The 25,379-nt window shown below is 48.0% G+C and overlaps 1 protein-coding gene across 1 annotated transcript; it reads right to left on the bottom strand.

Moving 5' to 3' along the window:
* Positions 1-5,789: 5,789 nt before the first annotated feature.
* Positions 5,790-15,901, bottom strand: C28H10orf99 (chromosome 28 C10orf99 homolog). Its single transcript, XM_027530903.1, has 3 exons — positions 15,705-15,901; positions 13,822-13,911; positions 5,790-6,696 (listed from the first exon to the last, which is right to left on the bottom strand). Exons 1-3 carry the CDS (start codon positions 15,772-15,774, stop codon positions 6,611-6,613), a joined length of 246 nt encoding a protein of 81 aa, XP_027386704.1. The 5' UTR covers positions 15,775-15,901; the 3' UTR covers positions 5,790-6,610.
* Positions 15,902-25,379: the final 9,478 nt, after the last annotated feature.

The raw sequence follows: 25,379 nt of genomic DNA, 5'->3' as shown, positions 1-25,379 counted from the left end.
GGACAGGGAAGCCTGGTGTGCTGCAGTTCATGGGGTTGCAAAGAGTCAGACACGACTGAGTGACTGAACTGAACTGATAGGTGTACAATATAGTGAGTCACAATTTTTAAAGTTATTTATAATTATTATAAGATATTGGCTATATTCCTTGTGTTGTACAATATTTTGTATCTAATAGTTTGCACCTCTTAATTTCCTGCCGCTACATTGCCTACCCCCTCCTCTTTCCCCACTGGTAACCACTAGCTTATTCTGTATATCTGTGAGTCTGCTGAAAAGATGCACTTTAAATTGCACAGACATTTCTGCAACTTTGTGTTACAAAATGCCGAGACAGTGCCAGTCAACAGACTTGTACTAGAGAGGGATAGAGGAATACTCCACACGTTGTGTGCGTGTGTGGTGTGAGTGGCCCTGCTTTCAAATGAATAAGTTAAAGCACAGGGAGGGTAAGTCACTTGCCCAGGCTCACACAGCCAGTGGGAGAAAGAGTGTGGGTTCATGCCCAGTTTAGCCTGGCTGCAAAAATAGTTGAAACTCTTTCCATGGCAGAGTACAATCACCATGAAGCTCCTGACGCTTCAGTTCTTGAGCCCCTTGCTCACGCTTGGTCCTTCCATAGCCCAGCTTTGTATTTATAGTTTATATTCTTTTTCTTAAAAAGACTGTCCCCCTTCAGTTGTACCTGTTTAGATCTGCTAGAGTGACTAGCAGCCTGGTTTGCCTGGGACTGAAGGGATTTCCAGGGATATTGGATTTTCAGTGCTAGAACCAGTAAGATTTAAGGTTAACTGGAAGGAGTTGGTCACTCTGGGCTGGCACCAGTCCTCAAACAAAGTGCCCGAGAACCAAGGAAAACAGCAGGTCTTGATGGAGATTCTCACCCTGGACCCTGATCTTGACATTGTGGTACCGAGAGTCTGGAAACGGCCTGGAGATCTCAGTTGCTCATAGCTGGGAAGGAAGGTCCCACCTGTCCTGAGACAGGTGGTGTGGCCCTCACCCAAATGCCCTGGGCAGTCTCGGCACACGCATTGCCTTGTCCTCTACATGCCCATCACCCCATGCAGGGTGACATGCTCCTCTCCTCTGGGCCTCCCCACCACGGCACCTGCTGTGAAATATCTCATCAGTCATCTCTAGGGCAGGTTCCAAGGGCTCTTCCTCAGGTAGATGTACAACAGCTGGTCCAGCTGTTAGTGGGAATTTGAGTGCCAGCTGCCAGCCTGGGCACACATGTGTGTTCTAGCCCCATCTGCCAATATGCCAGGTTAGGCTCTTATGACCTCTTTGCTCATATCTGATCTGAGTGCCTTCCCCCGTACTCATACACATTCACACAGCTGCCCCCAAACACATGTGAGTTCTAGTCCCATTTGTGCACACATATGTGCACACCAATACACCAGTGCATCGCCCATGTTTCCTCATGTAAACGTGCATGCCCAGGTCATATGTGCACACGTGCACCAGGAGATGTTGGGTAAAAGGTTCTCCCAGCTTCTGGTGTTGAGGCTGTGGGGAGAAGCAGATGCCTGCTTCCAGGCTCATCTTCCTAATGACCCTGCTCTGGAAGGGGGAAGGGTAGGCCTCCAGCACCCTGCTACTATCCCAGCTGTCTGGGATGAGACCATCTAGAGACAGACATCTGCCCTTGGTACTTGGCATCCTGGGCTCTTCTGTCCAGTTGCTGAGTTCCCACAAAACTGACTGAGTTGGACATGACTGAGCGACTTCACTTTCACTTTCACTTTCTTTCAAGATTCCTGCAGAGTCTCTCAGTTAGGGGAACAAGTCAGGTTTCAGACAGATAAGAAGAGGAATGCCATCTCCATGTGAGAGGAAACGGAGGCAGCCACCCTACACCTGGCCTGGAAGCTGTGGTCCAAGGTAGGATTTGGTCCTGAGGACGAAGACATGGAATCAGGGGATGAACCCTGTTTGAACGTGACTGTGAGGCTCCGCCCGTCTCAGCTCAGGTGAAGCCCTGAGGACAGTCCTCTACAGGTCTGGACCAGGTGTCCTCAGCTGGCTGAAACTGGGGAGTTGCTTCCCACAGCAGGGGTTCTGCAGGGCTGGGGAGTTCTGGACATTGTTTGCTGTGAAGTGTGGCCACCCTCTGTCCCCTTGCTGTGTCCAGGCCAGGTGTAGGGTGGCGGCCTCCGTTTCCTCTCACATGGAGATGGCATTCCTCTTCTTATCTGTCTAAAGCCTGACTTGTTCCCCTAACTGAGAGACTCTGCAGGAATCTGGAAAGAAAGTGAAAGTGAAAGTGAAGTCGCTCAGTCATGTCCAACTCTTTGCGGCCGGATGGACTGTAGCCTGCACCAGGCTCCTCCGTCTATGGGTTTCTCTAGGCAAGAGTACTGGAGTGGGTTGCCATTTCCTTCTCTAGGGGGCAGGAATCTGGGGCTGCCCTCTATTTCCCCGGTCCCCATCTAGCTGGAGCTAGTACCCACTGGCTGGGATCCTGTGCGGTAATGCTGGCTCTTGGTCACTGTGGCATCCACACAGGTGGGCAAAGGCTCCAGCCCTGACGTCACCTATTTTCACCTTATAGCAGTCTCCATTGTTCTCGCAGCCTGCCACATGGCTGAGCCTGGGTAAGGACACTCCCAAGAATGTCTTCTCCTCCAGAAAGCTTTTTTTCCCCCCTGGCATGCTTCTGCCCCCAGACAGAACTGGTCCCTCCTTAGGACCTTGACAGGGCCCTTGAAAGAATCCAGTGTGTAATCTGTCTGCTTTGGTGTCTCCCCCAGGGTGCCATGAATCATTTAGGGGAGCGACCGTGTTTCATGCATAGGTTGCTTTAGTATCCACACAGGACCTGTCCCTCAGGAGGTCCTCAATGAGCAGTTGTTGACTGGGTGAATGATGACTGAGTACATGAATCAATGAACAGACACTTGAGAGTATTTTGAGTCCTGGTTCCTGGTTCTAGTCAACAGCTGACATTCTGCAGGCCTTTGAAATGCTCCACCCCCTCCATCCATCCATAAACTGGTAGAGTGGAGTAGCCAAAGGGGATACAATGAAATGCCTGCTGAGCCAGGCAAGACATGGAAAAGTGTGAAGTAGTTGAGGGAAAGGCTGTAGGGGACTACTGCACATGTATAAGCGCCCATATCCGGAGCATATTTAAGCCCTGAGTTGAACAAGTGAAAGGGTTGCATTTTTATGTGTGTAAGGAACTTTTCAGTTCTGACAGCTTGACAACTTCCACTCTCTGGCTCATACTTTGCAAATCCTGAGAGGCAGGGCAATTGGACAGATTAAACAGCAGATAAACCAATGACCTCACGCAGAGATGGAGCTACTGATAACAAGCCTGCTTCTGGAGCTGGCCACACGTTACTGGACTGCTTGTAAGCAGGCAAGGTCCAGCCACCACTTGGGAGGCCAGACTATATACCTAGACACACCCAGATTCTAGAAGTTTTATGATGCTTCCATGACTGGGCAAGCGGCTGCACAGTCGGGGGAGTCACATGTGGGGTCCAGCGTGAACATTAACCAGCCGGGACTCCAGAACCTGGTTCAGCCTGGACAGTCTGCCCAGAGATAAGCTCAGGTGAATCAGCAGAGTGAGTGGGCACGCAGGGCTGTAAAGCGTGTGTGGTTTCCAACAGGAAGTTCTGCCATAGCTGGGGATGGAATTGGTCCTGGAGGACCTAGTCTTGAGTGGAGGTGGAGAGGTGGAGAGTCCTGGATGTGTTCAGTTTAGTGGAAGCAAATGAGGCTACTATTTCAGAGCCAGACATTCTTTACTTCCTGATTTCCTCTCCCTCATGGGCCTCTGATAGGCAGTCTTAGCCTCATTTCCAGATGGGAAACCAGAGACTCTGAGAGGTCATCTGAACTTCCTGATGTCGCATGACAGAGGACACGTGACAGAGTCATCCTTTGAGCCCAAGTCTGTCTGAGAAACCTGTGCCTTGCCAATTGCAGTGGGGCCCTACCCAGTCAGGGCACGTGGGCCCCTTCAGTTGCCATGGAGACGGCACACTTCCTCTAGTGACACTACTGTCACATGCCAGTATGTTAGGATTCTTCAAGGGGATCATTAAGGAGACAGAAGAATTCCAGTTCTGTAATGCAAAGCCACTTCCACATGTCTGGTTTTCTTTGTATCCTCTTAGGTCCCCAAGAGCCTTCCCCCCTCCCCACACCCACTTTTTTGGCCATGCCTGTGGCATGTGGGCTCTTAGTTCCCTAAGCAAGGATCGAACACACACCCTCTGCATTAGAAGCATGGAATCCTAACCACTGGACCACCAGGGAAGCCCCCTGAGAGCCTTGAATAGCGTTATTCCTAAGACTCTCCCTGTCCACTCAATACCTCAAATCCCTCGCCTCTGTATCTTCCTCGCTGCCCTGCCTTAGTTCTACCTCATTCCATCTCCTCCTAATGGTTCTTCCTACCTGCGTTTTCTCCCGCTCCATTGTCCTCAGGATAAGCTCAAAATACCTGATAACTTTGGGTGCTCTTATGGTCCCAGACTGAAACCTCCCCAGTGTTCCCCATTTTGCTGTCCAGTTGCTGGATTCCTCTCAAACACTCAAGTCTTACCCCTGCTTTACCCCAGCACGCACGTGCGTGCGCGCGCGCACACACACACACACACACATCCGTCTCTTCTCCAGCTAGAACTCTCCCAGAATCAGCACAGGCATCAGCGCTTCCTCTTTTCAGGTCCACTCCTGAGCCCAGTCCTCTGTTGTTACCTCACTGTGCAGAGCAGTGAAGGCTTCTCAGCCCTCAAGGACTGAATCTGCTTGTCTCTGAGCCCTGGAACTAGCACATTCTGACAGTTACCTACCCCAGGAATGGGTGACTGAGTGGGTGAGTGGATGAGCTCGCAAATTAAGTTTCTGGCAGGAACAGAAAGGTCTGGCCTAGGATGAGGTGAGGACCCTGGGCTTGCCCTGGGACCACTGTCCCCACTCCCGGGTGCCAGGGAACCTCTGCTCATCAGCCTCACACCTGGTGGGTCTGGCATTTTCAGACAGCCGTGGGATGATGTAGGGAGGGGCTTCTCACCTTGCCAGGAGAAGCAGATTAGAAGGAAATTTATTGAGGGATAAGCCTCTTAGACGTGGGCCATCTGTTCCCTCTGAGCCTCCTCTCCACAGTTGCGTGTTCACTTGGACATAAACATTCCCTCCAGGATGGGGGCAGGGAAGGCAGGGAGGGGCTTTCTGGAACCAAGCTCCTCTGTTTGTGCCGGGCCCCTTGTGGGCACTTTACATCTGTCTACTTGTTGGGGCCTCACGTTAGCTTCTCTGAATAGGCCTTGGACTCTCCATTTTACAGAAATGGGAACTGACTTGACCAGATCACATGAAAATCCTGGGGAGTGCTGGTGTGTCAAACCGGCACACCAGAGACCCTTGCTCCTGTCAGTTCCTCACTCCCCAGCCCTGCCCCCTTTCATGGTTAGGTTGTGCTGTGATGAGGGTGTTGCCTGCAGGAGAGGCCTCAGCGAGTGGGTTTCCTGCAGCAGACAGCTGTGTCTCACTCAGGTCCTGCCTCCTGTGCGGTGCTGTGCTTAGTCGTATCTGACTCTTTGTGACCCCACAGACTGTAGCCCGCCAGGTTCCTCTGTAAATGGAATTCTTCAGGCAAGAAGACTGGAGTGAGTTGCAATGCCCTCCTCCAGGGGATCTTCCCAAACCAAGGGTCGAACCCAGGCCTCCCACATTGCAGGCAGATTCTTCAGCGTCTGAGCTACCAGGGAAGCCCAAGGTCCTACCAAAGGTCCTACCCCCGGTTTTCTCAAACAACCACGTGCCGTGTATTTTGTTTATTTATTTACAGTTTGTTTCATTGCGTGCTCTTTACAGCAGACTCACATCAGAAAATCAGGCAAGGGTTCCTGCAGGGGCCATGGGATGTGGGACAGCTAGGAGCTTAGGTGTGTCTTGGGTCAGCTGAGCCTCTGCATTGCTGGTTGGCCATTCTTGGGTCCCTGTTACCCTTCACTCTAGCAGGCTCAGAAGTCTCTGGATTTGCAGCTCTTCAGGTCACGATGGAGTCTTGATTATCCGTGTGCAAGTGGCCAGATGGAGACTGAGGCTGGGTGGGCTGGACCTGGCTCACAATGACTCTGAAGGTTGGTGGATGATTGATACCAGGATCTGGAGTTCTGGAACTATGCCAGGGCCTTTGCTGCCTGAGATGAAGCCCTCTAACACCTTAGCTCACTGCCATGAGGCTTGAAAGGGGTAAGTGAAGCCCGTTGGCGCCTTCCTTGGATGTCTTCTCTCACTGGAGTTTGTATCTCTGAAGCCAGCCTGAGCCCAGAGGGACTAAGTTACTTGCCCAAAACCATACAGCAAGAAACAGGCATTCCAGAGCTTGGACTTTCGAATCTATGGTGTGGTTTTCAGAAGATTCTAGTTCAGGCTTTTCTAAAAAAATCATGAGCACAGTCCAACACAGTAGGCAAGAAATGCTGTGTCTTTAAGAAAGGAAGCTCAGGTTCATGGGCAGAGGCTTTGTCATCAGTCCCGACTTTGAGGGGAGCACCCTGGGGGAACCTAAGGCTTCTGGGTGCCTTAAGAATTAATCGTGAGGGTCTCAGGGGTATGGAGCCTGTTTGGGGGCGCACTACACCTGTGGGAGTGCCCCAGGAACCACCCAAAAGCGGTGCTTTGACTTGAGTTTGCATGGTCTGCAGTTTCTCGTACGGTGTCCTAGGAAGATGCAGCGGGCAGACAAGAACAGACAAGATCAGACAAGAGGCAGAGAGGCAGACAGAGTCAAGGTGGGGGAAAGGGAGAAACACAATTAAGATTACTTTTTAGATAGGAAGATATGTTTAAAAAAAAATCAAAGCAAGTGTCAGATCTTACCCTCTTTCTGGGATGCCCAGAGGGGTGCCCAGAGGGGGTCTTTCATGGCAAACATGACCAGCCCGGGCTATTTCTATCCCATCGGGGAGAAATCTTATTTATTAGCAGAAGATGGAGGCAAGGTAGTTTATCTGTTCAGCCGTCTCTGTCAAGAGCAGAGTCCACTAAAATTGAGGGGTCTGGAAGGTCTGTTTCTGATGGGGGTGGTGAGAGGGTTCACCCTTGAACCCTCAGCTGTCTCCTCTTTCTCAGGTAATGTGTGTCTCAAGGCTTGGTTTGCATCTTTTGATGAACCAGTCCCATTTGTGGGAGGGATAATCCATAAGGAAAGCAAAACCTGCACGCATTAAGCTAGTCTTCATAGTTTTGTTTTTAGCAGCAGAAAAAAATTCTGGAAACAGTCTGAATATCCTGTGGTAGAGAAATGGTTAATTACTAAATGATATGTTGTGATGAAAAAAATGTTTAACTGGGATAAAGCCCTGTGGCTATGAAGACTATACAGCACCTTGAAGAAAAACACATACAGTACAATGTTAATTTTAAAAATTGAAAAAAAAACAAGGTATAATAAAAATAAAGCTAGGTAAACATGTTTGCATGAAAAAAGGAAATATGAATGAGATGGTTATTAAATTATGATAATATTCTTTTTTCTGTTTTAGTTTCTGGATTATTACTATATGCAAGGTGGTATACTAGTTAAGAACATAGCCTCTGGAGCAGATTACTCGGATTCAAAGCCCCGCTCTACCCCTTACTTACTAGCTGGGTGACCTTCAACAGCTGACTAAACTTCTCTGTGCGTTGGTGCCTTGTCTGTAATAAGAATAGCAATAGTATCTAACTCTTTGGATTATTGTGAGGGTTGAATGAGTTAGCAGATGTAAGTGCCATGCCGTAGTTGCTATATAATTACCAGCTATACAAAAAATAAATTTAATTATCATAATTCTTCCATAGCTTCATGTCTTAATCATAAATAAGTGCTAATATTGGTGTAATTTTCTTTTTCTTCCTATTTGAAAGTGCTTTTGCCTTCCCATAGTGATAATCATAGTAATATACAGTGTTAACTACTCCTTTCTATTAATATTGTATTGTGAGAGTTTTCTACTAGCATTTCTGATGGAGAACCATGATTTCCTGACCACTGCTTCCGCTCTACCCCCTATCCCCACCCTCAAGCCCCAAGACTCTCTTCTCTGGTTCCTACAATAAATAATGTGGTTCAGTTCAGTTCAGTTCACTCGCTCAGTCGTGTCCAACGCTGTGACCCCATGAATTGCAGCACGCCAGGCCTCCCTGTCCATCACCAACTCCCTGAGTTCACTCAAACTCACATCCATCGAGTCAGTGATGCCATCCAGCCATCTCATCCTCTGTCGTTAACTGAGTGCAAGTAAGGATAGAGTTCTCTGACCTTCCTTTGCAATGTGACTTTGCATCTTTTCCCATCACGACAAGGGGTCTATTTCTCTGCTCCTTGAATCTGGTCTGGTGACTTGCTTTGGCCCAGAGAATGAAGTGGAAATGAAGATGGATCAGTTCTGAGGCCTAAAGAGGCCTTAGGTACTTCCCTTCTGTAGGTGGAGCCCTGCAGTCCCCAGGTGAACAAGCCTGAGTTAGCCTGTCAGAGGATGACTCTTCCATGCCTTGTGGAAGAGAGTTCAGTCACTCAACTGAGACCATCCTAGCTTCATCCCACTGACCCCCCAAACATGTGAGAGAGCCCAGAGAGGCTCAGCAGAAGTACCTATCCAAACCCTTGGAAAAATGAATGAGCCCATCCAAGACTGGAAGAATGGTTCAGCTGACCTATAGACTCATAGCAGATGATATCTACATATTGTTTTGGGCCACTGAAGCTGGAGGTGTTTTATTATGCAGCCGTGGCTGACAGGTGTAATTACAAGGAACAAGACCGCTAATCTGAGCCCCTCTGATGAGTCCACTGGGCAGGATGCGCACCCTCTCCACCTCCTCCATCTGTTGCACTGAGCCCTGGTGTCCACCTTGCTACCTTCCAAAGTTGCCAAAACCCTCATGTTATCACACTCAAGGTCTTCAGTGGATAACCTTTGTCTCTGTAGTCTAGGCTCCTTTCTGAAGACAGGGGAAACCCCATGGTGGGGAGGAATATCTCTGTGTCCCTTTCAGCCCCTGCCTCCCACTATAATTCAAGTCACTGTGTGAGGCTTCAAAGCGGGGAAGGTGGCATGGAGCTCTCAGGCCCTAGGAAGCCTGCAGGATGTACAGGCACTCTCTCAGACCCCAAGGACCCTCCCACAAGGCCTCTCCAGCCCTCCCCAGGAGTCCCCTCGCTGACAGCCTCAGGACCCATGGAAGGAGCGCAGCCTGACAGAAGCTCAGTGTCACGGAGTTTCCTGGCTGGTGAGGCCTGGACAGCTGTCTGTCTGACCACACCTAAACCTGAGACCCCTCAAGTCCCAAGAGAACCAACAAATGGAACATTCCTTTAAAACAATGCTGCCATATAGATGGTTACCAACTTCTCAAATGCTTTAGAGAAAGCCCATTTTTTTTTTTGACTGGAAAAGGTCAGTTTTCATTCCAATCCCAAAGAAAGGCAATGCCAAAGAATGCTCAAACTACTCCACAATTGCACTCATCTCACACACTAGTAAAGTAATGCTCAAAATTCTCTAAGCCAGGCTTCAGCAATATGTGAACCGTGAACTTTCTGATGTTCAAGCTGGTTTTAGAAAAGGCAGAGGAACCAGAGATCAAATTGCCAACATCCGCTGAATCATGGAAAAAGCAAGAGAGTTCCAGAAAAGCATCTATTTCTGCTTTATTGACTATGCCAAAGCCTTTGACTGTGTGGATCACAGTAAATTGTGGAAAATTCTGAAAGAGATGGGAATACCAGACCACCTGATTTGCCTCTTGAGAAATTTGTATGCAGGTCAGGAAGCAACAGTTAGAACTGGACATGGAACAACAGACTGGTTCCAAATAGGAAAAGGAGTAGGTCAAGGCTGTATATTGTCACCCTGCTTATTTAACTTCTTTGCAGAGTACATCATGAGAAACGCTGGACTGGAAGAAACACAAGCTGGAATCAAGATTGCCGGGAGAAATATCAATCACCTCAGATATGCAGATGACACCACCCTTATGGCAGAAAGTGAAGAGGAACTCAAAAGCCTCTTGATGAAAGTGAAAGTGGAGAGTGAAAAAGTTGGCTTAAAGCTCAACATTCAGAAAACGAAGATCATGACATCCGGTCCCATCACTTCATGGGAAATAGATGGGGAAACAGTGAAAACAGTGTCAGACTTTATTTTGGGGGGGCTCCAAAATCACTGCAGATGGTGACTGCAGCCATGAAATTAAAAGACGCTTACTCCTTGGAAGGAAAGTTATGACCAACCTAGATAGTATATTCAAAAGCAGAGACATTACTTTGCCAACAAAGGTCCGTCTAGTCAAGGCTATGGTTTTTCCTGTGGTCATGTATGGATGTGAGAGTTGGACTGTGAAGAAAGCTGAGTGCCAAAGAATTGATGCTTTTGAACTGTGGTGTTGGAGAAGACTCTTGAGAGTCCCTTGGACTGCAAGGAGATCCAACCAGTCCATTCTGAAGGAGATCAGCCCTGGGATTTCTTTGGAAGGAATGATGCTAAAGCTGAAACTCCAGTACTTTGGCCACCTCCTGGGAAGAGTTGACTCATTGGAAAAGACTCTGATGCTGGGAGGGATTGGGGGCAGGAGGAGAAGGGGACGACAGAGGATGAGATGGCTGGATGGCATCACTGACTCGATGGACGTGAGTCTGAGTGAACTCCGGGAGTTGGTGATGGACAGGGAGGCCTGGTGTGCTGAGATTCATGGGGTTGCAAAGAGTCGGACATGACTGAGCGACTGATCTCATCTGATCTGATCTGAAACAATTTACCAATTGTGGTAAGTTCAGCAAACTGGCCACTCAACACGTTGATTTTTGATGATGGCTTTCTAGAATTAACCCAGAGTCCCATGCTTGCCACTTCATGTCACTGCCACGGGCCTAGCACAGCACTTAGGCAAAGCCATGCTCCCGAAAGACATCTTAGACTGGACAGTGGGCGATACGGGCCTGTGTGTGTCACAGCTGGTGTTGGCAGCTCAGGGACATCCTCCAGGCAGCCTAGGCCACTTTCTCTTTCAGCAGACAGGGCACAGGCTCTCCTGTGTCAGTGAACCAGGGTACAAGAGGCCAAATTCCCAGAGCCCGGCACACCCGGCGCCCCTGCTGTTTACTCCACAGTGCTGAGTGAGCCGCAGGGTCAGCCCCAGAAGACGCTGTAAGGGTGGAACCACTACACCTGGGCATGCTCAGACTTCCTCTGTAGCCACAGAGAGCAAGTTTACCAGGTAGCTGGTGCCATGCCAGTGCCTGGCTTTATAGTCACAACCTCACTGACTATGGGGTAATAGATTGTGATCATAGAGTCTATTGTTATACCCATTCACAGGGGAGAAGACTGAGGCTTAGCAGAGCTGAAGCTGCTCAAGGATGCATATCTAGCCAGTGGTGGAGCTGAGATTCCAACGCAGACAGAGCTTCCCTTGCCGGAAGTCTGCGTTCTCCCTCAGGCACCTGCATGTCTTCATAATGTGATGAGGAAAGTCCTTTCTATGCAGGAGGCAGTTGTTGCAATGGAAATACATGGACAGACACAAGTTTCTGGCTCTGCCTCATAACCTTTCTGAGCTTCAGTTTCAAATCTGTAAAATGGACCATGCTGCCCTGGGATGGTACCAAGGATTTAAATGAGACTGCATGGTAGGGACCTAGTAAAAATGCTTGCCTTGCCCTTCTTGTTCTAAGTTGCTTGCAGATCCCTGCAGTGGAATTTAAAAGCTATGTACACTGATAGAAATCCAGACTCAGCATGGGAGCCACACACTTAGATTATTCTGAAGTATTGTGTGACTCAAAAAAAGAGAGCTACCCTTGTGCTGTGCACAAGGAGTTAATGCTGCTGTTTCCTATGAGTCGTGTGTGCGTGCATGCACATACATCTTCAACTTCTCTTTTCTTTATTGTAATAAAAAACATTTTCACAGGGAATTCCCTGGTGGCTTAGTGGTTAGGATTCTGGGCTTTCAGTGTTGTGGGAAGTCATTCTGGCTCATACATGAGCTAACTTGAATTTTACGCTCAATAAAATAGCCTTTGTGTGCCTATCAAACATACATTGTACATCTACTTTGAATATTTTTAAAAAAGGGCACATTGACCAGAAGTAAAGAATGTCCATGTTTAAAGTGTAGATTAAACGCTCCCCTTCCTAGGACACCAATGCTAATTCTCTGATGATAAGAGTCACTTCCCAGGTACCAAGGCCATACTGATTTGCTGTGTACAGGTTGGTCTGTTTTTTTATTTTTTTCTAAAAAAAACCTTGAAGAAATGTGACCCTGACTTGTTTAATTGTCTTATTCTGACAAGATATGAAACTGGTGAAAACTCTGCTTCTCTTGGGCAGTTTCTCAAGAGTCAACTGGGAAGCAGGCTTCTGGCTAGTCTTCAGTTTGGCTCAAATAAAACTCTTTTCTATTCTTACTTTTGATTGTTTATTAATTATTTTCATTGACAAGTGCTCCTGAGCAAGTCCATTCTGGGGAGGGCGTTGCAGGGTCTGAGCCCAGCCTGGCCTCCCGGTGCAGAGAGACTCAGGGAAACAGCCCTCCTCTGCCAGGCTGGAGCCTCCAGGGAGAGCCAGGCTGCAGCCAGTCAGCCAGCCCGGGTGGGGGCCTTACACTCGGGTTCAGGGTGTGAGAACCGGTTATTTTTACCCAGCCCCAGTGGGATGTGATGCCACTCTGGAAAGGGGGGCTGTCAGCTTCTCCAGAGAAGTGGCCCGAGGCTGAGCCATGCAGCCTGCCTCCCTCCCTCTGCTTCACATCCAGGCCTCCCTTTGGCACACAGAACTCTTGATAATCAGGCGGGGTGTGGAGGCTCCAGCTCTGGTCACGGGCTCCCTGAGCCATGGCCCCAGAGGAGTCAGCAGAGCTGGGCCTTCTTAGACACCTGAGATGGGGCCTTCCTTAGGCTGCAGAGACTAAGTGGGGGATGGGGGACAGGAACCCTGGGTTTGTGTCAGGCCTGGCTGGCTTTTCCCCTGGGGACTCTGACTGCCCCAGGCCCTAGGACCTTCTACCAAAGGCCAGCCAAGGTTCAGCCATCCCAACCTTGCATCCTGGGTTAGGTAACTCCCATGCATCAGCCTGCCCTGTCCTGGTGCCCCAGTACTGTGAGCTGGGAGCCTGTAGCCCTCTGTTGGCCTGTCTCCTCACCCCTCAATCCCCCTGCCCCCCAGGCCTTGTAGGAGAGGGCAGCCTTGTTCTTCGCGGCCTCACCCTGGCAGGGAGTCCAGCTCTGCACCCCTAGCCTGCCGCCTGGGATGCGTGCTGCCTGCCTGCAGCTCGGGACTCCTTGGATCTGTGCACCCCATCCCCTCTGCCACCCCACCTCATGGGCCAGCTCACTCACCAGGCCAGCCCTGCCTTGGCTCGTAGCTTCTCTGAGCACCTCGCGCTCCCCATCTGCTCTGTATTCATGCCTGCTGTTTCCCCTCCTGCGCCATCCCTTCCACACTCCTTCTGCCAGTTCCTTGGTCTTTCGCGTCTCACAAAGTTTGGCGCCTCTGATGCCTCCCACCCAGGGTAAGGACCTTCTCCATCCCATTTTCTAATTGCATCCTGTTCTTTCTCTTGAGGGAATGTATTCAATCCAAGGTGATTAATCTGTTGACTTTTTTTGGGGGGGGCAGGTCAGTTTCCCCCACTAGACTAGAAAGATCCATGAGGCCAAGATCACGTCTGCTCATGGCTTCTCCACAAAAGGGCCTGATGCCAGGAATGGAGGGCGGGTGGGCAGGGGGGACATACACAGCCTGTCCCACAGCCTCCATAGAGCATTTCCTTATACCTGGGCAGTTGTGCGGTGCTTACCTTTCTGGGTCATCAGGTCAGGGCCAGGAATTCGGGGACAGCAGGGCTTGCCTTTTCCGGGCTTGGCATGATGCCTCAGGTGACTTCTCCCTGAGAGGGGACACAGGAACAGAGTCCCTCCCTTAGCACACTTGGGGACACTGGGGACAGGGTCTGTACAGGAGTGACAGGAGGGAACTTCAGGACCCAAGGCCAAGGGCTTGGGAATATTTATTCAGGGAAACTCAGGATGGGTCAGGCTACAGGAGGATCCAGGGAGAGTGGGCCTTGAGGCTGTCTCTTTTCCATAAATAACAAAGTCAATGTGGGGAGACACTCTGCCCTCAGAATATGTCTTCCTCATCTTCCTGCCCAAGAAACAGTTCAGCACCATCACTCAGAAGTATCTATGCCCTTGGGACTTCCGTGGTGGTCCAGGGACTACGATTCTGTGCTCCCAATGTCGGGGACCCAGGTTCCATCCCTGGTCAAAGAACGAGATCCCTCATGTTGCAGCTAAGAGTGTGCAGGTGGCAACTGAGACCTGGTGCAGCCACACTAAAAGAGTAAATGTTTGTTTAAGAATCATCTATACCCTTTGACATAGTAATTCTCTCCCCTGGGCAATCTAGGACAATCAGCCGAAATATAGGAAATGTTTTATGTAGACCATGCTTTTTACTGTATACGTAAAATAGCTCAAAGTTGTGAATCATTTAAATATCTAAACATGTAAATTCATCACAGTACATTCATGTAGTGGCGAGTTATACCTAAAATTATTAGTTAAATAACCCCATTTTGGGGAATCTGGTAGAGACACTCCTAGGATAGGAAGCTTAATGAGGAAAGACATTCCTCTTCACTGAAATGTCATCAAGGCAGCATTGGCGATCTCTAACATGTCCAACAGAAGAGGTCTGATAAATCATGTTGCTATGGGCTGTGTTTATGTGGCAATGTTCACTGCAGAAACTTTAGAAAGTGAATACTTTCGATAATCCTACTGCTCAGGCAGAGATGGCTGCTGTTGACATTCTGGTGTAAATGCTTCCAGATTTCAATTGTAAATATTTTTGGTGACTATAATAATACAGTGATAAACAAAACGGATACAAGAGCAAACATACAGAGAGATATCCATTACAAAGATGCTTGTAAGCATACTGAAAAGAAATAAACAAAATGTTGAACATGGCTATTCTTGAGTAATGAAATTATGGGTGTTTTTCACTCCAGTATTTATTTCTATATCCCCAAATTCAGATAAATGTTAAAATAACCATAACTGTTAAAAAAAAAACACACACACAGTAAGCAGTTTTTAGAGGGTTAGGCAAGAGAAAAAGTTCAAAATATTCAGCAATCTGAATTGAAAAAGATAGGAGCGCTAAACACTCATATCTGTAAAGGTGCAAGGGCCGTGTGCCCCAGTTCTAAATGAACATGCCTCCCCACCACATTCTCACCCCATCTGCCACAGGTGTTTGCATGAGATTTGGGGGTGTTCAGACCAGATGGTCTACTAATCAATGTATTCACTCGTTCAACACAGATTGACTGCATTATTCACGTGTATCAGAGTGGCTCCAAAGCTTCCAGTGAGGTAGGAATTAGGCGCAGTAGAAGCAGCGTGCTCACCACACAGACACAAAACCTCTTCCTGTTACTTAGTGCGTGCGTGTGCGGGGACCTGGCACTGTGGACAGGTTGCGGGGTTTAAGGCTTCTGAGCCTCCCTCTGGTGCTGCTGCTGTGAATAGAGGTGCCATATGGGTTCAAGGGTGACGTCTTTCAGGGCCCAGGACTGCCTGCCCTCCAACATTTCCTGATTCCCACCATCCCAGACCAGAGAATCCCTGCTCAGGGACCGGCACCCTGGGCGGGGACAGGGGAGAGTCCTACCTTCTGCGGAGAAGACGGACAAGCAGAGAAGCAGGATGCAGAGCAGGCTGGTGAGGATTAGAAGCCTCATGGTGGCGAGCCAGGAACCTCGCGACCTGGGGAGGCTGCTGTGCTGCAGAAGTCCTCCCTTGGGGCCACCTGGGAACTTTATAGAGCAGCAGAGATAGAGGTGTTTCCCAGTGGGCAGGGCACTTGGAATTCTCATAAAGGGTAGAGTCAGCCCCTCCCAAGAGGAAAAAACCCAAACCAGCTTTTCAAGAAGTTGAGAGCATTTCGTGAACTGTAACATGCAAAGCTATAAATGCCCAGCCCCGGGGGGAGCTCCCAGCCCTGGCTTCAGAAAGCTCCTGGGAAGGAAGAGTCATTTTCCAGGGTTGAACATTAACTTTTAGTGTCAGTAATCATTCTATCAAACACAGATTTTCCTGTTTATTCCTTAGATGTGGCAGGGAGAACAGAACCATAAAACCCTTTGCAAAATCTCAGGGGAAGAGTCTTGAGCAGTGAGTGAAAAATAGGGAGTCCAGGGCAAGGAATCAGACAGCCTGGGTTTGAGTCCTTGGTCTGCCACATATCCATGGTGTGTCCTTGAACTTGCCATCAAATGTCTTTGAGTCTGCTTCCTATCTGTGAAGTGGGTACACTGCTCTCTTTCCCACAAACCTGAACAAGGACGTGCGTGAGAAGCCACCCAAAGCACGGGAGATGCTTGTACAGCTGGAAAGGAGATGGATTGGTGGCTGCACCTTGACGGGTATTTAAGATAGTAATGAAACAAAAGAACATGCGGGTTAAGGATCAACGTGAGAAAAGACGCGAAGGAAGAACATCTTATGACAGCAAACATGGGGGAAAGTTGGTCAATGGTACTGGTGGCTTGAGAGTCACCTACTCACTGGATACACATCATGGGCTCGGCTGTGTACTGGGCCCCAGGGACACAGAAGACACTGTGACCGGCTGGTCTCAGGGAGCTTCTGTTGGTGGAGGGCGTCGTGCAGACACACAGAATTGGCATTTGCCCTTGCGATATCATGTCTCTCTGTCCTTTGCCTTAATAAGTCTGCCCTTCTAACCAAAGAGCTGGCTCTGGTTCCCAGCGTTGAAGGGCATGTGGACAGATGGTAGTATCAGGTTCAGCTCTCTAGGATCGTACTAGTTTCTGGCAGTCAGTTTGGACAATCCCCACTGCCTGGGACTGGCCCTCTTCTCTTGCTAGAGATTAGAGATTCAATTTAGATCATATTCTCAGACAGCTTCCTGAGCAAATTGCTCGGCCAGGGGATTTCTGACAGTCAGCCTGTGTGCTTTGATGTGTTTTCAAAAACCTTTAAAACCAGTCCACACAAGGAAACTAGTTGGAGCCACTGGGCTCAAGGACCAAATGTCATACTGCGTTAGTCACTTGCCTGGCCCCTGCCTGATTCCCTTTCCAGGCTGTGTTCTGAATCCTGCTGGCTGTGCTGAGTGGGCAGTGGCAGAAGGTATGATGAGAAAGACCCAAGGGGTCTGCCAAGGGTGGCTTCAGAGCAGGTGCCAAGGAGAGGCATCGTAGGAAGGAGAGGCCGAGAGAGGATGGGGCTGGTCTTGAGGCTGCATCCGTCAGCCCACACCTTGTTCTTAGATTGCTTGTTACAGGTTCCTAAATTCAGCAACATTTCCTGAAGATGCTTCCTAAGATTGAGATTACATCCATGACCCACATCAAGTACTTTACCACTATTTTATCTAATTCTTATCTGGGGTTACTTGGGGTGCCACCGAGTTCTCTGGGCAACAGCATACCTTTGGCTGCCACTCACCCGTTACCTGCTGAAATAGGCACTCTTTGCATTGGCATGGTTCCTTTTTCCTTTTGGCAAACCATCATCAGAGGTGAAAAGAACAAGCCACTTAGCAGAGGGAGTAGAGACTGGCCAAGGTGAACTCTCACTGCTTAGCAGTGGTGCAGAAGTTAGGAGAGAGTCAACCCTGAATATTCATCGGAAGGACTGATGCTGAAGCTGAAGTTCCAATATTTTGGCCACGTGATGGGAAGAGCCAACTCATTGGAAACAACCCTGATACTGGGAAAGATTGAAGGCAAAAGGAGAAGGGGGCAACAGAGGATGAGATGGCTGGATAGCATCACTGAGTCAGTGGATATGAATCTGAGCAACTTTGGGAGATAGTGGAGGATAAGGAAGCCTGCTGTTGCTGCTAAGTCACTTCAGTCGTGTCCAACTCTGTGCGACCCCATAGACGGCAGCCCACCAGGCTCCCCCGTCCCTGGGATTCTCTAGGCAAGAACACTGGAGTGGGTTGCCATTTCCTTCTCCAATGCAGGAAAGTGAAAAGTGAAAGTGAAGTCGCTCAGTCGTGTCCGACTCTTAGTGACCCCATGAACTACAGCCTACCAGGCTCCTCCGTCCATGGGATTTTCCAGGCAAGAGTACTGGAGTGGGGTGCCATTGCCTTCTCTGTAAGGAAGCTTAGCATGCAGCAGTCCATGGGGTCGCAGAGAGTCAGACATGACTGAGCGACCGAACAACAACAACCCAGGCTAGTGAAGAGATTTGTTGAGATTTACGCTCTAACTAAAGCCAGGACTTGGGTAATTTTCTCAGAACCCTCAGCCACTCAGCCAGAGAGTCAGAAATAGACATTAGGTTTTCAGTATGGCTTTTTTGTCACCATAGAACAGAGCCATGGGGGCATGGAACAGTTAAGAGCAAGAAGAACCGGCAATCTCAGGAGACTGTTACTTACACACTCACACATACGATTCACAGATTCTCAGGTGTTCCTGGGACCATATGTTTAAAGAGAAGAGTAGATTCAGATGTCAGAATTCCATCTCCTTTTTAAATGCTTCTAAAAAATTACTGAAGCGATCTCTGATGCATTCATTTGAATAACACAGGGTATTAAGTATAAATTCCATCTGTAATCCCACTCCCCAGAGACAATTCCTGTTCACAGATTTATCACCTGCTTTTTTAAGATTTCAAAGATAGCTGTCAACTTCTTTAAAAAAGGAAGAAACACCTCTGGCTCTTTAGAATATTTGAAATCTCATGTCGAACTGAGAGAGGTGAAAATGAGAAGCATTTTAACAGGAACACCTGTTAGTTTTTAAGCACATGAAGTTTGGGTACAAAAATAATCAAATTTGAGGCTTTGAATCCTTTCCAAAGATGAATTGGAACACTTGGCGGCCTTCCTGAGAAATAAGTCTCTGGAGACACACCTAACACACAAGGGAATTTACAAGGAAGAAAATATTTTCAAGTTAAGTCTGTGATTTGTGAGGTCAATTAGGAAAATGCCTGAAGCCCTTTATGGTAAGAACATTCTGGCTCGTGTCCCTCACTTCACTCTTGGCCATCACGCTTTTCTTCAAGGATGCTTTATGGACCCCGTGATTGATCAGAAATGATTCTCCCTCTTTTATTTGCCCAGCAAATTGCAGGTCAGTTTATAATATAGGGAGGGGTCAGCATCTGGTGTGGTCCTTCAACTGTCTTCTAATTTAATTCTCCTCCTGCCTTAGGGATGCAGGCATTTCATTTCCATCTTGCAACAAGGGAAAGGAAAGTTTTCTTTCACCTGAACAGGTTATGGTAACTTCTCACTTGGAACCAGTCTTGTGCCTCCAAAGCTGAGGTTCTTTCCTGACTTGGTTCCACAAGAACTCGTTGGTTGGAAATAATCCACAATGTTAATGTTTAGCTTACGTGCCATCCTCAATCTGCACCCAAACCCGATACTTTCTCTGTGTTTTTACAGCTAATCTGAACTTCCTCATCAGCCTCCAGCTCACTGGATCCTGCCTGCCTCTGGGTTGCTCTGCTGCTGGGGTCAGGACTGGTGAACCAGGGCCTGCTGCCTCCACCTCTGCCCTCACTGGCCCCCTCGGTGCTCAAAGTTGCTGTGAATCCTTCCACCTCTCCTCTTGCCTCTCCCGCTGCCTGCCCCCAGTCACGGCTGTGGGCTGCCCTGGCTCACCATGGTGGCTACTGGCAGACCTGTTGGCTCCTCCATGGGCACACGCCAGAAAATGATCTCCTCTCCCACACCATGAAGCCGCCCGAGGAGACTGGAAGGCACTGTCTTTCCCATCCTCTGGCCGCTCCATGCTGGTGCTGCAGCACCTATGAAGCCACCACCTCTGAGTCTCTAATGGGACCAGTCCCTTGGCTTTCTGCTTTCTCACTGGACTTCCTGGCCTCTCGCCTCCACCCCTTCACACCCACCACATGGTTTTAGTCTGGAGTAGGGGACTCAGGACACTTGGGATCGCTGTCTCCTTACCTTCCCCTACACTTGTGAAGAGCCCAGGCTCTACAGCCACGAGATCCAGGCTCTAAGCGTGCCGTGTGTAAGCTGTATGACTCTGGACAAGTTGCTCAACTCCTCTGTTCCTCAGTTTCTTTGCTCCTCTGTAAAACAGTAGTTGAAGCTGGAGAGGAAGAGATCCCTTTGATGAAAGTGGGATGGTAAAGCATCGTGTTATATGAAAAGGAGTTTTTGTTCCATTAGGCAGTCAGCTGCCAGCAGTGGAGTGCAAAGCTTTCCCTTCTTTTTTCAATAGCAACCTGTCTCCAAGAAATACCAACCTCCCACTGGTGTTCAAGAATGTACTATGCTTCAGTGCGAAATGACTGTCTTTTCTTGCCACGATTCAGGGCTAAGAAAAAATAAGCACACTGAAATTCAGGTCTAAATGACTGACAGCAGACCCACTCATGAACGAGGACCTTGATGGGGAAGGGTCAAAGGACCAGCAGAACGGGTGCCAGGAACTTGGGCAGCAGGGAGGAGGAGGGGGATGCCAAGATGTTCCGCTTCTGCCAGTGCTCGTAGCTGGAGGATGGCAGGGAGGGTTGGGATGGATCCTGTTTGTCAGCATCTGCTGTGCTTTGCAAGTTTGGCAGCAGGCTTCCCAGAAGAGAGGTGTCACCTTCCCTTACTCTCACCCCACACCTAGCACCACCAGGACCCGGTGGATGCCTAAGGTGCGGCAAGAGCTCTGTGTCCTGGGCTAAACTTCAACCCTGACATCACTGCAGACACAGCACATCAGCGCTTCAAGGACCTTGAAGGCTCTGGGTCAGTCCCACTCAGGTGAGATGGTGCCAAAGGCCACAGGGTGGAGAGACGTTCTGCTTTCCCACTAAGTTTCTAAAATCCGAAAAGCTTCTTTTAAAGTGTTTCAATGTATTTTCTCTCCCTATGGACTTCCCATTTTACAAAACTATTTGTTGTGGTATTTAGTTGCTAAGTCACATCTGACTCTTGGTGACCACATGGACTGTAGCCCTCCAGGCTCCTATGTCCATGGGATTTCCCAGGCAGGAATACTGGAGTAGGTTGGCACTTTCTTATATCTTCCCAACTCAGGGATCAAACCCATGTCTCCTCCATTGGCAGGCAGATTCTTTACCACTGAGCCACCAGGGAAGCCCCCCAAAACTATTTAGGGGCAGATATAATATACTGAAAAAGATACTGAACACCCCATTTCCCTTCCAAATGCCCATTTTTCTGTCACTCAGAATTAACAAGAGTAAAAATCTTGTCATAATTTCTCCACCTTCTTTTTGCCATGCCTCAGGGCATGCAGGATCTTAGTTCCCTAACCAGGGATTGAACCCATGCCCCATGGCGTGGAAGCTCAGAGTCCTAATCACTACACTGCCAGAGAAGACCCCAACTTCTTCTTTAAATGCTTCTTCTACTTAAATGAGGTAGGAGATCACACTTCCGTCTTTTCTGAAGCAGCCAGTACAATGGTGACATAACATGTGAGCACACAATTAGTCACAGACACATTTGGTGTGCAGGCAGAGGCCGCTGCTGCTAAGTCGCTTCAGTCGTGTCTGACTCTGTGCGACCCCATAGATGGCAGCCCACCTCTGCAAAGTAGGTCAGGATACTTCCCATGATGCCTTGTGTGGAGGCTGCCCCAGACACGCCCCTTCCCATCAAAGCTGGGGGCTCCCAACCCTTCTGTGGTACGCAGGACATCGGTGTTCCTGTGAGCACTTACATAACTGCTGTCTCTGAACTCCTGGAGCGATCAGTCTGGATACTGCTTTTGTAGTTTCTGAATAATCACTTCACAATTACCTTGGTTTGTTTGTTGCCGTTTCTCCTAACAGCTTGCTACCAAATAGTGACTCTCTTCACCTGACTTCTTAAAAAAGTGACGTGTAAAGATTAATGCTGTGGTGTACAGCCCCGAAATTTCCCACCAATGGTAGAGGTTTGTCTCCAGTGTTCCCTGCTCAAAGGTCACCAGGGCCAGGGCCAGTGGCTGTCTCTCACTCTGGGAGCTCTTCTGGCCACCACCCATTGCCTCTGCCCATCTGATGCTGTCTTCTAGCTGACAAGTTTGCAGCCAGGCTTTGACAGGAGGGCAAAAACGGGTCTCCTTCATCCTGGTTTGTTCCCACAGTTGGTGCTAGGAGGTCATTCCTTCAAGGAGTACCAAACTGAACCAACTTGTTAATTCCCTACTCTCCTTATGAACAGATCATACCCAAGCACAAAAGCTTTCTTTCTCAGCCACCACTGCCCTTTCTGTTCGTAAGTCATTCTGCATTGCTGGGAAATCAGTCCATTCAGCCTGTGTTAAGTACATAACTGGGTGGGGCTAGGTTGTTCTTACTTTTCTTGTGGAAGATTCCCTCTGAATCATCAGATCCCTGTTCTTACAGGACAATGAACTATGAGAAACAGAAAACAAATCATTGAGAACTACCATTATTTCTTCAATTCTAAGATGCCACTGATTTAAAGATAAGCGGTTTGGTTTTATGGGGAAAAAATTACAAAATCAAATACACGTTTCAGAAATGAAGTGTGAAAAATATTGCATCTGAGAACAGGTAGCATGACTAACACGCTAATACATCAAGACATGACACCTCCTGGGAGATCATCATTAGAACCTCAGGTTACCAAGCCCTGTGATGCTATGTAAACTGCCCTGGGGTGCAGAGGCGAGCAGTCCACCTTTCCAGGCATGTGGAAGGTTAGGCTGGAAGGATGGCCATTTGACACCACACTTACTGGTCATCAGATTTTAACAAGCGCTTAGTGGAAAGCATTTAAATATTTAAAAACTGTCTGAATTTGCCTAGTTATGAGAATGAATGTCAGGATGATCCTGCCAGAAAAAAATCAATCCTGTATTTCTGGGTGTAGTCACAGAGACCCTCCCCTCCCCCACCCAAAGGCTTCCAGCTGTAGCCCCAAGGTTGCAACACAACTTCTCAGTTGAAGGCAGAGCGCTGAGAGGCCCCTTTGGAGGGCTGATATTCCATTAGGTGAGGAAGCAACACAAGCAACGAGCAGAGCAGAGCGGCATGCTGAGGCTGAAGGGAACACACCGCGCTGCTCCTGCCACGTGCTGACTAGCAGCAGCCCTGCCTAGGACCAGCTGAGAGTATAAACCTCCTTCCCCACCAGACTTTTCACTTACTTCATCTTTGCTGAAGATGAAAAGGAGACACAAAATGCTCCTTTTGCTATTTTCAAGTATTAATAATATTGAGAGGACTTTCTCCATCTTCCTGAGCTGTTTCAAAAAATACAAAGTGGTCAAGATCATAACTTTCATCTTTTCCTGAAAACAGCTTCCATTCTGAGTGCCAGTGAAACTGAGTACTATTTAATAAGGAGGATTTCATCTTACTGATTATTACATCAACCTTAAATAAATGGCCTGCTTTGTAGCTTCAAGTGGACTGGGCAATACAAGAGTTTCTGGTCCTCTATATAATAGGATCTAGGAAGTAAAACATCGATTACCATCCATTTACCCTTCAATATCAATGCCTTTTGATAAACACTAAAATTCTAACGTTCTGCTAAACCTCAACCTATTTAACTAGTACAGTTTCTGATTCTCAAATAGGACTTCAGCTCTACGGCATTCATCACAAACAGTATAACTGGTTAACTCTGCCACTTTATTTTTCCCTGCTATGACCTTGTGCAAAGACAACCTGTGGGCTTTGGTTTACTCCTCTGCAAAATGGGGGAAGCAGTGCTTGGCTCAAAGGAATGTTATGATCACACAAAGGACAGCATACAACACGGAAAAATTTCAATTCAATCATTAGCTTTAACATGCCTGGATCCTCCTACCCTATTCCAATGATACAGATCTTGGGTATCAACTCCAGGGACTTTAACTGGGACACATCCTACACAGATGAACAATTTTAAGGAAAGCATGCCTTTCTTCCCAGATCCTAACACTCAAAATGCACATAAAATACTCAGAAGTCCGGGGCCCTAGGCCCAGCACACACCACCAGCTGTGAGCAGGACGTCGGGCTTCACATCTTGCCATCTGCCCCCATGTCTCCGCCCTGACTCCGCTGTATTGCTGCTGTGTAAAATGCCCTACCTTTTTTATGTGCTGTAACTATGTTTACTCTTGAAGACTTCCTCCTTGGACATCTTAGAAACACACTTTGTTCACTTCTCTTGTAACATTCATCACAATAGATTATGGTTGTTTTTACATGAGGTTGCTGTACTTTAGAAGGCAATTTCTACTTATTATTGCCTCTCCTGGGTCCAGTTAGCACGGTGTCTGCTATATTCACGCCCTCTGAATGTTCATTAGATACCATTCTAAGCAAACAAATAGATCTTTATTACTTTGTGTGACTTTTTAAAATCATGTATCTCAGTTATCCATTAACACTGGATGTTTTAGAAAATGAGAAACATTTTTTTCCCCCTAAAGCTTGTCAATCAGTAGGTCTCCACTCTTCCCCGTGAGTCATGTGAAGAGAAAAAAAACCCCAGTGGTATTGTTAACAGGAGCCAGAGAACTAGAGATCTTCTATTATCATTTTAGACCTACTATTTTAATTTATAAGTATTCATATTTTATATCTCACTTTATATTGAAGTCTTCATTGTCTTATCTACAATAAAATGATCCCCACCCCGATTTTCTAGCTAAGCCTTTGCCTGACACCCAGTGTTGAGATACAGCATTTTGCATTGTGTATACCATGCAAACGTAAGGATATAAACTGAATTCTAAAACATGACTGACAACAGGACCTGTAAGATTACATTTTAAGACGTAGACAAGGGAAAACAAATACAGATCTTTCTTAAGAAAAAAAAAAAACCCTTCAAAACCAGCCAGCAACAGCAGGTAAATCTCAGGCAGTGTTTACTAAGTGCCCGTACATTTCACCTTAACCCTATGAGGTAGTTCTGTTGTCATCTTCGTTTTACAGACGAGGCAATGGGGGGAGAGGTGAAATAATTTGCCTGCAGTCACAAAAGGAATAAACAGAAGAGCCAGAGTTCAAATAAATGCAGTTCTAGCTGGAAGTACCATGGTTATCATCATGACATACTGTAGCTCAGTGGTTAAGAATCCGGCTGCCCATGTAGGAAGACGCAGGTTTGATCCCTGGGTCAGGAAGATCCCCTGGAAAAGGAAATGGCAATCCACTCCAGTATTGCTGCTGGAAAATCCCACAGACAGCTGAGCCTGGTGACCTACAGTCCATGGGGTCACAAAGAGCTGGACATGATTTAGCGACTAAACAACAACTACTACTCTACGTGCTATGTCAGTAAGAGAGTCATGTGCTTTCTCAAACCCCTATTCGATGGTACGTATATGGTTCAGCTGGAAAAATTACAGACCAA

The sequence above is a fragment of the Bos indicus x Bos taurus genome, chromosome 28 (assembly GCF_003369695.1).
Source record: "Bos indicus x Bos taurus breed Angus x Brahman F1 hybrid chromosome 28, Bos_hybrid_MaternalHap_v2.0, whole genome shotgun sequence".
NCBI lineage: Eukaryota > Metazoa > Chordata > Mammalia > Artiodactyla > Bovidae > Bos > Bos indicus x Bos taurus.
This window is presented reverse-complemented; position numbering and strand designations above follow the sequence as displayed.

Bases quoted from the DNA above. Each gene is read 5' to 3' on its own strand.
- C28H10orf99 (XM_027530903.1), bottom strand. From the start codon at position 15,774: ATGAGGCTTCTAATCCTCACCAGCCTGCTCTGCATCCTGCTTCTCTGC. The intron at 13,912-15,704 runs GTAGGACTCTCC...GTCCCCTCTCAG, and splicing joins GTCCGTCTTCTCCGCAGAAG to GGAGAAGTCACCTGAGGCAT. The intron at 6,697-13,821 runs GTAAGCACCGCA...GCATCTTCCTAG, and splicing joins TGACCTGATGACCCAGAAAG to GACACCGTACGAGAAACTGC.